The following is a 15,764-nucleotide window of genomic DNA, read 5'->3' as shown; positions in this document are numbered from 1 at the left end:
GGCAGTCATAAGAGTCGAGGGGCATGAAAGAGAAGCAGTGGTTGGGAAAGGAGTGAGACAGGGTTGTAGCCTCTCCCCGATATTATTCAATCTGTATATTGAGCAAGCAGTGAAGGAAACAAAAGAAATATTTGGAGTAGGTATTAAAATTCATGGAGACGAAGTAAAAACTTTGAGGTTCGCCGATGACATTGTAATTCTGTCAGAGACGGCAAAGGACTTGGAAGAGCAGTTGAATGGAATGGACAGTGTCTTGAAAGGAGGATATAAGATTAACATCAACAAAAGCAAAACGAGAATAATGGAATGTAGTCAAATTAAATCGGGTGATGCTGAGGGAATTAGATTAGGAAATGAGACACTTAAAGTAGTAAAGAAATTTTGCTATTTAGGAAGTAAAATAACTGATGATGGTCGAAGTAGAGAGGATATAAAATGTAGACTGGCAATGGCAAGGAAAGCGTTTCTGAAGAAGTGAAATTTGTTAAGATCGAATATAGATTTATGTATCAGGAAGTCGTTTCTGAAAGTATTTGTTTGGAGTGTAGCCATGTATGGAAGTGAAACATGGACGATAACTAGTTTGGACAAGAAGAGAATAGAAGCTTTCGAAATGTGGTGCTACAGAAGAATACTGAAGATAAGGTGGATAGATCACGTAACTATTGAGGAGATATTGAATAGGATTGGAGAGAAGAGAAGTTTGTGGCATAACTTGACCAGAAGAAGGGATCGGTTGGTAGGACATGTTTTGAGGCATCAAAGGATCACAAATTTAGCATTGGAGGGCAGCATGGAGGGTAAAAATCGTAGAGGGAGACCGAGAGATGAGTACACTAAGCAGATTCAGAAGGATGTAGGTTGCAGTAGGTACTGGGAGATGAAGCAGCTTGCACAGGATAGAGTAGCATGGAGAGCTGCATCAAACCAGTCTCAGGACTGAAGACAACAACAACATATATGAAATTCATGGTTTATATTTGTATCACACACACACACACACACACACACACACACACACACACACACACACACACATATATATATATATATATATATATATATATATATATATATATATATATATATATATATCTTTTATATTTGTATCATGAATTTCTTACATATGTCGTGCTTTTGTCATAATCTTATGTACCTCTATCATAAATAATGCTTGTAACTATGAGTAATAATGACACCCACATAAGGAAACATGTCTATAAATGAATGGATGATTGAATAAATAATTAAATAAATGAAGCTTGAACAGTTGTTTTCCAATTCTGTGGTTACATTGTTCTATATTATTTAACTCTGTAGATATTGTGCAAACTATTGTTGGTACAGATGTTTTATACTGTTTCTTGTAACACATACACATTATATACTTCTCCTTTGGCGTTGTTTAATTTATTTAAGTGTTGCTTCCACCTAGCCAACATGATTATCTGTACTGTAACAAGATATTCATCTGAGTTCATGTTACTTTCTCCATGGACTTTTACATCTTGGAGTTGTGAACTAAGTTTTCTACCTACTGTAAAATAATAATTAATAGACTGATGCTCTCTTGCATCCTGTACATTTATAGATTTCTGTTTTTCTACAGAATGTGTTGATAATTTTCATATCATTGAATTTGGCAAAATCTCTGAGTTATTGTCTGCTGTTATTCCTTCTGCAGTCTTCACTTGTTCATATCAACTACTGACGTTGGCATGTTTTTAATATGTCTACTCGGCTCTCCTCTTATTGTTATATGTTATATTTAATTCTGTCAACTAGCTCTGGTAGATCTTCATGAAATCTCTTCTCTTTCCCAATATTCACATATTGTTGTGTAATATTCTCTATATGTTTTTAACTGCACTGTTACAGTTCTTACATTCATATAACTCTGAATTTTTTTCCATTGTTTATCGATTAATGCTGTGACTCCAGCATTGTGCTCTTGATTAATTTACACCATTGTAGATCATTATACAAGAATTAATTTCTTTTGTTAACTTTTAGTTTTTATTTTGTTTCAGCTATTTTTCTTTTTTGATTTAAATCACTGTTTGTTTTGTTCTAATACATGTCCTTTTTTTGAAATTCCTAATCCTTTGTCTTTGGTATGCCAGGATCATGCTCTTAAAGATCGATTTAACTTATTTTCTTTAAGATTTGTTTTTTTGTAATGGTACAAGCTCTCTAAAAGTGTGGTGGCACCTCTAGGCCATCTGAAAAGACCGTTTTAAGGCGGTAGTAATTCGTGTTTCACCGCCGTTTTCGCCTACACTCCATAGAAGTATACAATAACAGTGACCAACTAGTGGCCATTTATGTAGAAGTGAAATGGGGCAAAGTTCCTTTTAATCCATAGATGACTTTCTTAGCAGACAGTGCATTTGTGATAGTGCTACATTTATCAAAATTGGTTGTTGATGAAAATTCATTTATGTAAGTGACCAGGATGTATCCTTTTTTTCGCAGTGCAAATGTATCTTATTTTTAACCCAATATACCTGTAACAGAGTTACCTATGTAACTAGTACATGACGTAAGTGGTTATTTTTGTCTGTAAATATGATGTGATATACATGGTGATTTCTGATGCCGTTAAAAACTTTCAGGGATGATGGAGAGGGGTAAATGAATCAATTCGCAGTATGGAACCCTGGTTCAGAACGACTGTGTCCCAAGTTCTACGTGAAAATTGTCCTGATATCTATAACAGTGGAATATATGTACCGGAACTGTTCTTGCTAATATTGTAGGGTAGGCAACTTTCAGAGATAGCAGACTAGAGCACTTGTTCCAATCCGATATTGTGAAACACCTCCATTCTGCTGCAAGCTCTTTGGTTTCCATATTTTTGGATCAGGTAGTTTGGACCAAACAAGAAAAAAAAGTGTAGCAAATACGGGATATTTGCTTGGCTTTTCCGGATTTGGGTTTTTTACCTGTTACTGATACATTTACCCTTCTCCATCATCTGTGATAGTTTGTATTCTCTCTCTGTATGCAGGCTTTTCTAATTAGAAACCAAATAACCATTTAGGTGGTCCAGTGAGAAAGCAACTGTAAAATGTAAATGTGTAAAATGTGATTTATTAGTCTCATTACATACGTTGTACTGATCATATGATCTGTTGTACAGGAGACACATCAAGTTTAGCAAAAATGTATAACGATTTACAGAAATTTTTTTAAGAATTTTAAGAATAATGCCAATAGATACAATACTACTGTATTTACTATAAAGTAACAGTTTACCAATTTCCTTAGTTGTACACAGACAACAATGCATCATTAGATACAGGTTTTTATTGTTCAAAGTGTGAGACTGTCTTCCATAAATTTTTCCATGGTGTAGTAACATTTCTCTATTAAAATATTTTGAGTAGACCTTCCAGCGAATCAAGGTCCATTGTTAAAATATTTCTTCCTTTAAATTTGTTATACATTTTTAGCCCCATGTACAGTGGTCCCTCAGCATAAAGCCTTAAGCGACGCGAAGGAAATTTGAAGTTTTCCTTGTGAGACTACCATAGCTATGCTTAAAACGGGTCTTATCAAGATTATGTTTTTTATTATATACAAAAATCAAAATTTCAAAAATTTAGAATGAAGTAATTGTTAGTATTTTTAATTTCTTGGACAATGGGCGAATTCCTTTTTTTTTTTTATTTGAGGCAACGCACGCGATGGAAGTGAATTAAAAGTGCCGTCCAGCTATCAAAAGTTAGGTTTCTCATTGTAACTAAAAGCGAATGCCAGACTAGTTTTATTGTATTAGTCACGGACCATTCTCTGGGTGATTTTTGTTCGGTCCGAGCAAAGCTTCATGAACAGAATTCAAAAATAAAAGTTCGCTGTGGAAGTTCATATCTGAGATCAGTATTTAATCTTGTCGAGAGCACTGCCTAAAATGTCATGACGCGAACTACTTTAAGTATCAGTGGAGCACACCACACAAACGGTTTTATCAAATGGCATTTCATTTGCAAAACGTCCTGAAGCGATACCAACTTTCACAAAAAAGAGTATACTTCTACTGCGCATATGCACAAATATTACGCTGTGTATAAAGAAAGTGTAACTCTGTTATTACAGTGGCTTGCCGCCTCACTTATGACCTAATAGTTTATTACTTGATCAGAGATCCCATGTAAGGATTTTAATTTGTCCGAAAACTTAAGTCCTTGAAGTTCGTACAATGTTCACAGATGTCGTTGCACACGCAATGATTGTTACTCAGTGGTGCTCACCAACAAAATACGGAGTGATATTGCATGTAAAAGCGGAAAGTTCTCAATTGAATTCCATTTTGACAAGTTAACTGTGTTTGTTTGCGTGAGTATAATGTAGATATAACTTGCGACTGGCTTTTAATCATGCTGCAAATCTAATTGAATATGTACAGACGTATTGTTATAATTTGTGTGCAACAGTAAGCTTTATTGTTTGCTGTTAATATGGCGGAGTAGTGTTCATACTCTTGCGGTTTTCGCGCCCGTGGACAATGTATTATTTTTATAAATTGAGTAACGTTTCATAACTGGAGGACGTGAACCAGAATTACAAACTTGACCACGCGTATTGTATGCTTTGTTGTCGAAAATTAAGATAACCTCATAGCGATCCAATATGTTAGGTTACGAAAGGAGATAATACAGTATTGTGTATTGTACACATGTATCACTATTGTGTATCAATTATGAATGTCGTTATCGTAGAAATGGAGCGAAGTGTGCATTCTCTTCGCATATCAGTAAATGTGAAGTGCTCAAAGACACATGTTAAGAAAACGAGAGGAATCGGTTAAGACTTGTTTTGATACATCTGTGTGAGTGATTCAGATTGGTTAATCGGCATGTTTTATTTCGTAAGTGTAGTACCATTGACAATAAAATATTTCCAAATCATTGCAGAATAATGATCTTGGGATTTCGGGCAGTGACAGTAGGGATTAGGAAAGCGCTGTGCATAATCTTTTACTGATGTAATATTTTTCACTTTCCTTGTATTTTGTAATGTTTGCGTTTTATGTGTGGAAACGTTAGTTGCTCCCCGTTCAGAACAATTGATCACAATAAAGCCGATTATTTTAGCATTGAAACATAATCTGTGATTCATTGGAATGTCTTAAAGATGCGAACCATAAACTTTAAATACGACATAAACAATACACCCTCGTAGATTGATTGGCAGTTCCATGAAATCATAGTATGCAAAAAAAGGTGAAGACTCGAAATTTAATTATGGTAGTGTTACAGACATTGTTGATTCATTAATCATTGGCTTTGTGAGGTGATAAGTTTCGGGTTTGGGATGACGAAACCAGATTTAGCAAGGAATCGTTCCATTGAATTGCATTAGTTGTTTTAGTCAGCTTTATACTTTCTTGGGTTGGGGGGGGGGGGGGGGGCTATGAACGAGACAGAAGCCCTCAGTTTAAAATGAAAGGGACGATGTTGACAAAGTTTGTTGCATGTGTGAAGTGATTACCTGACTGTTAAGTTGTGCTGATATTAAAATGTGGAATGTATGATCTTCCTTTCCTCTATAGCCTCCAGTTGTATACTCCATTTGGAACTTATCAGAACAGTCGTCATGGCATCAGGTCAGCTTTTCAATCTGAAGTGGAACAATCATACCAACAACATTCTCCAGGTAATTAGTTATCTAATTTGATAGTAACTATAAACGTGCATCACAAATGGGACAGTATGTTTGTAGTTAACATTTGAACTACATTGATGTATATTTAGTAAGACATCTAAAAAATATTCAACAGTTTTTAAGAAGTTCTTGCCCTCCATTTGTCAGACAGAACTAAGTCTCTATACCTGTTACATTTTACTGATGTGAAATTTTTTTGTAGGTGTTCATGGAGCATTTGAGTTGTGAGAATCTTGTTGATGTCACACTTTCTTGTCAAGGCCAGTTTCTCAAAGCACATAAAATGATACTTTCTGCGTGCAGTCCGTATTTCCAGGTTAGTATGCTGCATTTAATGTTTTGATGTTATGCATGTGTGTCATGTATTGTCTCTTGATGATTACAGTTGGCATGTTTGGTTTGTTCATCATGGGACTGATGTATCAACAGTTTATCAGCACTTGCTGTGTATATTAATGGCAGTTTAATTTGCTCTGTGTATAGAAAGCAGTTGCAAAATGTAAAGGACCATTAAGCATTTCCAGACAGACACTGTGTATTTAAGGTTTTGAAATTAAATCTGTAACTGGTACACGTTGGTACTACACCCATGAGGGAAATTTCTTTTTTCGAATGCTGCAGTATGCATGACATCACTTAACTGTGTATTCCTGTACCTCCCTAGCATTCAGTTGTCTACCAATCTACATCATCATCATTGCAGGCATGTCTTTGCTAGTTTTGCTTCTGATCGAGTCACAAGAACGAATGTGTACCATTAGTGAAAGTTGTTTTTCCTTGCCATTATTTTCAATACTTCACATTTGTGCCACTATACTTAATAAAAATGAACGAGATAGGTATTACTGATTCTATAAATGAACCACTGGATAGCGATGTTGATGACATCAGTGGAAGTGACAACAATTGATCCAAACTGTTTCAATACTTAGCATGAATGAAACTACAGAAATTAAGTGGTAAAGATACTGAATGATCCAAACGTATTATAGAAATGTTCTATTTTTCATAAATGAGGTAGTCATTCAGCTGAAAATGTTACAATGAAATCTCCACACAAGTTATGTGTGCAGAAATTTTTATACAGACTTTAAATTTTTTCTTACAATTTTGAAGTATAGCTTATTTTGTGTTCAGATGTAAAGTTTCAGCTGTTTAGCTTATATTTGTTGCTGATGTATAGGGCTTTGGAAAAGTATATTTTTCACATTCTGCATTTTGTGCACTTCCCTGATTTTGATGTGTATGTATAAAATTTTTAGGTGTACCAGTTGTGGGTTAAAATCATTCTTAAGTAATCAGAGGTTCATCAGCCAGTCATTATCATACATTTCCTGCAAAGATTGCAATTTTTCTATGAAAAGAGGTCACATGTGTGTTAGATTTATACTTAATGCTGTTTATCTTGTGACTGCATTGTGAAAACTTGTAGCAGATCTGAAACAGAATCTTGTAACTTTTGTTAAAGGAACATTTTGCCTTTGTGATCTCTGAGGTATCAAACATTAACTTAGCACAATTTTTTTTTTTAATTTTTATTAATAATTTGTTTCTCCGCAGGTTCCTGCATGGTTGTATGCGTCAAGTTATAATTCACTTCTTAGTGTTTTATCTGCATTGTCAGTTTAACAAGTTTAACAGCCAATTCATAATTTTCATAATGGATACCAAATGTATAGTCTACCATCCCCTGGCCTCACTCATCACAGAAATGTTGCAACCTTAATTGTCTGTTTTATATTTGGTGCCAAAGCCATATTTTTATTAGTAGACAGTTCCTTCTTTCATCTTGGCTGTTACATAGTAACTGCCATTTACACTACTGGTCATTAAAATTGCTACACCAAAAAGAAATCCAGACGATAAATGGGTATTCACTGGGCAAATATATTATACTAGAACTGACATGTGATTACATTTTCATGCAGTTTGGGTGCATGGATCCTGAGAAATCAGTACCCAGAACAACCACCTCTGGACGTAATAACGGCCTTGATACGCCTGGGCATTGAGTCAAACAGAGCTTGGATGGCATGTACAGGTACAGCTGCTCATGCAGCTTCAACATGATACCACAGTTCATCGAGAGTAGTGACTGGCGAATTTTGACAAGCCAGTTGGTCAGCCACCATTGACCAGATGGTTTCAATTGGTGAGAGATCTGGAAATGTGCTGGCCAGAGCAGCAGTCGAACATTTTCTGTATCCAGAAAGGCCCGCACAGGAACTGCAGCATGCGGTCGTGCATTATTCTGCTGAAATGTAGGGTTTTGCAGGGATCGAATGAAGGGTAGGGCCACGGGTCGTAACACATCTGAAATCTAATGTCCACTGTTCAAAGTGCCGTCAATGTGTACAAGAGGTGACCAATGGCACCGCATACCATCATGCCGGGTGATAGGGCAGTATGGCGGTGACAGACACACGCTTCCAATGTGCGTTAACCACGATGTCGCCAAACATGGATGTGACCATCATGATACTGTAATTAGAACCTGGATCCATCTGAAAAAATGACATTTTGTCATTTGTGCACCCAGGTTCGTCGTTCAGTACACCTTCACACGCGCTCCTGTCTGTGATGCAGCGTCAGGAGTAACTGCAGCCATGGTCTCCGAGCTGATAGTCCATGCTGCTGCAAACGTTGTCAAACTGTTTGTGCAGATGGTTGTTGTCTTGCAAACGTCTCCATCTGTTGACTCAGGGATCGAGACATGGCTGCACGATCTGTTACAGCCATGTACATTTGTTTGAAACTCTTGGCAGATTAAAAATCTCCCTCCTTCCCTCCCCCCCCCCCCTCTCTCTCTCTCTCTCTCTCTCTCTCTCTCTCTCTCTCTCTCTCTCTCTCTCTCTCTCTCTCTGTATGCATGTCTGTCTTTGTTACCTATTTTGATTTTATTAGATTTTGATTGCTGCAAGAGTATCAAAAGTTATTTCTTTTTACATGTCCAGAAACTATTCAACCCACATCAGCAACATCTCATATTGCTAGTGAAACGAGGCCGTTGGGATCCAGCGCGGCATTCTGTATTACCCTCCTGAACCCACCGGTTTAATATTTTGCTAACAGTCATTGGATCTCGACCAATGCGAGCAGCAGTGTCGCGATATGATAAACCACAATTGTGATAGACTACAATCTGACCTTTATCAAAGTCGGAAACGTGGTGGTACGCATTTCTCCTCGTTACGCAAGGCATCACAACAACGTTTCACCAGGCAACGCCGGTCAACTGCTGTTTGTGTATGAGAAATCGGTTGGAAACGTTCCTCATGTCAACAAGTTGTAGGTGTTGCCAACAGTGCCAACCTTGTATGAATACTCTGAAAAGCTAATCATTTGCATATTACAGCATCATCTTCCTCTGTAGCACATCATCTTTGTGGTGTAGCAATTTTAATGGCCAGGAGTGTGTATTACTTTAGCACATGATTTTGGCTCTGTGCTGTTTTCAGTTGCTTCTTCTATAATTGTAATTTTCTGTTGTAATGGTGTGTGGGCGTATACAGATGTGCATATGCCATTTCAATGCCAGTGCAGTCACAAAGGAAAGGGGCAAGAACAGCATTTCTTACCCATCAGCAAATGTTTTTGCTCATATCTACTACGATAGCATTAACATGTTAAAATGACTGACACACGTTTGTAAGCATCATACTGGGTAATAGTGTAAAATTATGGCAGTAAGAGTAGCGCTTGAAAATGACAGTGTTGAAATCAGCTGACCTTATAGCATTTGACAGTTATTGTATGAAATCCAAAGAGAAAAATGTTATTGTCTTGAGTTAGAAACTGAATTCCTTCAGTCTCGACTTAATGCTGTATAGTAGTTCTCAAAGGTATGGATTTAATGTGAAGCAAAATGTTTGGTATCAAAATAAAAAAGCAGCTTTTGCCATAATTTTGATTGATTGTAAATGTCCTGATACAGTTTAATGCTATTCTGTTACATTCCACATTGCAGCCATACTGCCATTCAAGTTGTCGCACTTTAGAGTGACAATCTTTTCATCTTCTACATTGTATTGATATTGATAGTGATGTTTGTGCTGTCAGTGAGATGGACTGCTAGGCCTTAGCAGCATTTTCATCTTTGTCCATTGTTGAAGTCTTTGGTTTCTTTTGAGTACAACCCTAGACATGGCCCCTTAGAGAGTGCTATTGTCTGAAACCAGAAGACTGTCCTCACCATGTAACTGATTTCGGGGCTAGCTATGGCTTAGTTACCAAGTCTTGAATCCTCATGTACACTTCTTTAAAGTCTTTGTTGAACCCCACTATATACTCCTGTAATGACATTAGTCATTCCACGCTATTTTATCTCTCATATTTTCTTCGCAGGGTTGGTGAATGACATACTTCCAGTTGTTTCGTGAAATTATTATTTCCATTAAGGTACAATTATTTCGACGGCTGATCCAGCATTCTCCTTAAAGTGTTGGAAGTATTGCTGTGATATGTACTCACTGCCTCAATTCTAGCCGGGTGGTGTACTTTCGTAAGTCCTCTTTATAGGCGGTTCAATTCCCGACATTAGCTGCACTCTTTGATGCCCTTTTTTTTCTCGGAACTGACACTGATATTCTGCGAAATGCAAATTCTCTCAGCGTTTTCCAGATCTGGTGGACGTGATCACCAATGAGATCTTAATAAATTGAGTGCCTGACTCCAAGACTCATTTAAATTGAAATCTCCGTCCTTGTTTATCAGGTTTTCTGACATTTTTATTTTGACAGGCTCCTTAATTATACTGTCCCAGAAACTTGGCGTTTACACCACACTACAGCTCTCATTGTGTTTCATTTCATGATTATATTTGAAGCAGTGCTCGGTGACAACTGATTTGCATAGTTGTTGTAGTTGGGCGTGTTGCTGATGTTCCTTGTATCTCTCTTTGACTTTTCTGATAATCTGCTACGTATAAGATATGGAACATTTGCCTGGAATGTGATACACACCCAGCTCTCTTCTCTCAGGGTGTACAGTGTGACTGATGTTTCTGTTTCAACATTACTTTTTTCATTGGTGAATTTTATATGTGCTTAAACTCCCAGTAATGGAGTGACTGTGACCTTTCCAGCTTTGCTATGTTCATGAGTATTCATGTTCATTCACTATAGGTAATAGGCATTTCTGTAGCTTTTACAAAGTTCCACAGTGTCCTAAGGTGATTCAAAACCAGCCTACTTTCTTGCCCATGGTGTTCTCAGACAAAAGTGACCAACTAGCATCAGTCAGAGGTGTAGTTGTAAAGCTTTTTGGCTGATTAAAACTGTGTGTTAGACCAGAACTCAACTCTGGACTCTTGGCTTTCGCAAGCAGATACTACCTGCTGAGCACCCAGGTGACCCAGTGTCAAAGTGTGCTTCTGCTAGTATCTCTTTTTTAATTTCCAAACTTCATAGACATAGAAGTTCTACTGCCTACCTAGCACAAGAACAAGCATTCCTCCCCAAAAGATATTGAAATGACTTAACAATAGCCTAGGGGACTGTTTTCGGAATGAATCTTTCACTCTACATGGAAGTGTGCATGTGTTTGAAACTCTTGGCAGATTAAAAATCTCCCTCCCTCTTTGCCCCCCCCCCCCTCCTCTCTCTCTCTCTCTCTCTCTCTCTCTCTCTCTCTCTCTCTCTCTCTCTCTCTCTCTCTCTCTCTCTCTCTGTATGCATGTCTGTCTTTGTTACCTATTTTGATTTTATTAAATTTTGATTGTTGCAAGAGTGTAAAAAGTTATTTCTTTTATATGTCCAGGAACTATTCAACCAACATCAACATCAGCAACATCCGGTTATCATTATCAATGGAATGAAGTTTGTGGACATCAAACTGGTTGTTGAATTCATGTACAGGGGAGAAATAAAGGTAAACGAAGTAAAAGGAGAAATATATCTGGATCAATTTATTTTTCATTATGTAACTTGATATGTTATAATGAACTGAATTTTTGTAAAATTTTAGTGAGAGATGCTTTTTCTTGTAATTGTCATAAATACTTCAAAGTAAATAAGTGTGCAGTAAATTAGTGCTACATTTAATTTCGATATCTCTTGTGACAAACTCACAGACTGTAATAGTGTAATAGAGTAGGCCATCTTTTGCTGTTATGTGTTCCTCATATTTTTTTCACTATTCTAAGTCATTAGATGTGAGGGACAAGTCTACACATGCGGTGAAGTGTACATGCCATTATTTCAATCTATTTGCCCTCAGTAATATCTCTGTCACCACTAGTCAAGTTTTGCAATCACTAATTCAATACTTCAGAGATATATGTTTAGTTATTTGTTTGACACCATTGTGCAACTGTCAACATTGAACCAGTGAGTTTTTGGCAACTTTGAGACATATTATCTCTGGTAATATTTTCTTAAAGAAGAAAAAACTAGGCCAGCTTATACAACTTTTTTTGCTCTTTCTTTATCAAAATAATAAAAAAGTGATTGTTGGGCAATTTTCATGTGGATAATTTGATGCAAAGTCTGCTGGAAAAAATAGAATTTTGGAAAAAGATGTTATGTTTATCTTTTTATGTATCTGGAAGTAATTATGGGATAATGCTGAAACATTGCATGTAGTAACTTATCAATACAAGATCTTAGAATATAAAATTTCCTTCTCCTACTGCTTTTCAGTAGCTTGCTAATTGAGGACAAAGTTGAAGATTTTTCTTAAAAAAACAATTTTCATTGGAAATTCCATGTTCTGACACACCTGAAAACTATGTTCGGGTTTGCAATGCAGGCATATAAATCACTCTTTAAGAAAGGAGATGTCAATAACTATGGACCTGTTTCACAGCTGACATAATTTTCCAAAATTTTTGAGAATGTTGTGTTCTAGAATAGTATCTCATGATGGCAGCAATAGTATCCTTAGCGAATCACAGTTTGGGTTTCAGAATAGTTGTTCTAATGAGAATGCCATTGTTCACTCAAAAGATATTACAAATATTAAATAATAAACTAATGATGGCTGGTATATTGTGTGACCTCTCTAAGGCATTTGATTGTGCGAACCCCAGTATTCTCTTGGATAAATTGATGTTGTATGGGATAGATGGTATAGCTAATCAATTGATTACGTCTTATGTAACCAAAAGAAGGCAGAAAGTTGTACTTAGGAATTCAAGCAATATAGTCCAGGGGCATAATTCTGATGGGAGGAATCACATATGAGGTTCCCCAAGATTCAATCTTAGATCCACTACTGTTCCTTATATCTGTAAACGAACTTCCATCTAGTATACAAAAGCTGAATTTGTTCTTTTTGCAGATAAAACTAGTATTGTAATGAATCCCAGCATACATACAGACACAGAAAGAATGGTAAACAAAGATCTTAAAGTATTATTGACTGGCTTTCTGGTTTTTTAGTGGCGGGCATAAGACATCCTGTGAAACTTCTTTGAATGCCATCTCCGAAAACTGCCTAGAATGTACAGTTGTTAATACACTCCTGATGTAATGGCAATTGGACGTAATGGCAACAAATAGATCTGTCCTCTCTTAGGGCGCCCACATCAAAACTGGTATCAGTAACTATGACACACTTGTGGCAACAACGATTACTGAAGTACAAAGGACAGCTAAAACAGCCAGAAAGCGCTATATGTTCCATAGTCTAGATAAAAAAAAATCAGTAGTGTCTCTCAATGAGGAGCTTGAAAGCACTGGGCAGGAGCATGTAGAGGAACTCTGGCTCAAATTTAAAAGAATAGTTGACCATGCATTGGATAGATATGTGCCCTGTAGAAAAGATCATAATGGGAGGGAACCTCCATGGTATACAGCCAAACCAACTTCTAAAGGAACAGAGATTACTAAATATTAGGTGTAAAACAAAGTGTAGGGCTATAAATAGAGAGATGCTAAATGAAACACATTTGGCTGTCAAGAGATCAATGTGTGATGTCTTCTGTGACTATTGGAGCATAATATTTTCAAATGACAATTCACAAAATCCAAAGAAATTTTGGTCATATGTAAAAGCTGTCAGTGGCATCAAAGTTAGTGTCCATTCCCTAGCGAATGAGACAGGAACTGAAATTGAGGATAGCAAAGCAAAAGCTGAAATGCTTAACTCAGTTTTCAAATGTTCCTTTACAAGGAACACCCAGGAGAATTTCCCCAGATTAATTCTCGTACCACTGAAAAGATGAATGTAGTAAGCATTAGTGTCAGTGGTGTTGAGAAACAACTGAAACTGTTCAAATAAAACAAAGCTCCCGGGCCCAATGGTATCCCTATTGGATTCTATACTGAATTTATGGCTGAGTCAGTCCCTAACTACAATGTATCGTAGATGCCTTGAACAGAAAACCGTGCCCAGTTCTTGGGAAAAGGTACAGGTCACACCAGTCTTCAAGAAGTGTAGTAGAAATTGTCCACAAAACTACTGGCCATTATCCTTGACATCGATTTGTTGTAGAATATTTAGAATGTATTCTGAGCTCAAATATAATTAGGTACCTTAAAGAGAATGACCTCCTCAATGCCAACCAGCATGGATTTAGAAAATGTCGATAATGCGAAACCCAGCTTGCACTTATCTCACAGACAGAGTGAAAACATTGGATCAAGGCAAGCAGGTAGATGCAATGTTTCTTGATTTCCGAAAAGCGCTTGATTCAGTACTGCATCTACACTTACTGTCAAAAGTACAATCACAAGTGGTATCAAATGAAATTTTTTACTGTATTGAGGATTTTTTTTGGTAGGGAGGACACATTGTGTTATCTTGGATGGAGAGGCATTGTCAGATGACACTTGCTTTTCATGTTGTATATTAATGACCTTGTAGGCAGTAGTAGAAGCAGGCTCTTTGCAGATGATAATGAAATACTATCTGAGAGAAGCTGTGTAAATATTCAATCAGATCCTAATAAGATTTCAGCTTGATGCAGAAATTGGCAACTTGCTCTAAATGTTCAGAAATGAAAAATTTGCATTTCACAAAACGAAAAATGTAGCGTCCTGTGACTATAATATCAGTGAGTCACTGTTGCAATTGTCCAACTCATACAAATACTTGGGTGTAACACCTTGTAGGGAAATGAAATCAAATGAGCTCATAAAGTTCAGTCATGGGTAAAGCAGATGGCAGATTCAATTTCTTGGTAGAATGCGAAGGAAGTGCAACCAGTCTACAAAGGAGATTGCTTAAGAATGACTCGTGTGACCAGTTCTAGAATGTGTGGGTCCTGTACCAGGTAGGACTAACAGGAGATATTGAACATATATAGGGAAGGGTAGCATGAAACAGGTTTGTTTAATTCGTGGGAGAGTATCACAGAGATAGTGAAGGAACTGAACTTATAGACTCTTGAAGATATACGTAAACTATTCTGAGGAAGTATATTAACAAATTTCAAGAACAAGTTTTAAATGATTACTCTAGGAATATACTACAACCACATACGTATCACTCATGGAGGCATTATGAGTATAAGATTAGAATAACTTCTGTACACACAGAGGCATTCAAACAATCATTCTTCCTGCACTCCAAAAGTGAAAGGAGCAGGAAGAAACTCGGACAACTGATACAATTGGACACACTCTTTGCCTTGCACCTCACTGTGGTTGGAAGAGTATAGATGTAGATGGTCTCATCCTAAATTGTAAAAAGACAACATATTAAGCTCTGCACACATACAGATACTTAAACACACACACACACACACACACACACACACACACACACACACACACACACACACACACACATATAAAGAAACTTTCACATGGGAAAAATATATTAAAAACAAAGATTCCAAGACTTACCAAGCGAGAAAGCGCCGGCAGACAGGCACATGAACAAAACACACAAACACACACACAGAATTACTGGCTTTCGCAACCAATGGTTGCTTCTTCAGGAAGGAGAGGGAAAGACGAAAGGATGTGGGTTTTAAGGGAGAGGGTAAGGAGTCATTCCAATCCCGGGAGCGGAAAGAGTTACCTTAGGGGGAAAAAAGGATAGGTATACGCTCGCGCACACTCACACACACACGCATATCCATCCATACATACACAGACACAAGCAGACATATTTAAAGGCAAAGAGTATGGGCAGAGATATAAGTCAAGGCG

The 15,764-nt window shown here is 37.1% G+C and overlaps 1 protein-coding gene across 3 annotated transcripts in view; it reads left to right on the top strand.

Annotated features, from left to right (window-relative positions):
* The first annotated feature begins 4,005 nt into the window (after positions 1-4,005).
* The window catches only part of LOC126281327 (protein tramtrack, beta isoform-like), a 137,999-nt gene continuing 126,240 nt past the window's right edge, over positions 4,006-15,764 (top strand). The window contains exons 1-4 of one of the 3 annotated variants that reach the window (XM_049980184.1): positions 4,006-4,338; positions 5,555-5,658; positions 5,870-5,983; positions 11,425-11,535. In XM_049980184.1, the coding sequence (XP_049836141.1) occupies positions 5,599-5,658; positions 5,870-5,983; positions 11,425-11,535 (285 nt within the window). In that variant the 5' untranslated portion in view covers positions 4,006-4,338; positions 5,555-5,598. Of the gene's footprint in view, positions 4,339-4,453; positions 4,871-5,554; positions 5,659-5,869; positions 5,984-11,424; positions 11,536-15,764 lie in introns of those variants that run through there. The other 2 variants (XM_049980186.1, XM_049980185.1) reach the window with 2 other exon arrangements.

The sequence above is a fragment of the Schistocerca gregaria genome, chromosome 7 (genome assembly GCF_023897955.1).
Source record: "Schistocerca gregaria isolate iqSchGreg1 chromosome 7, iqSchGreg1.2, whole genome shotgun sequence".
Lineage (NCBI taxonomy): Eukaryota > Metazoa > Arthropoda > Insecta > Orthoptera > Acrididae > Schistocerca > Schistocerca gregaria.
Note: the sequence above shows the minus strand (reverse complement) of the source record. Positions and strands in the feature narration are given on the sequence as shown.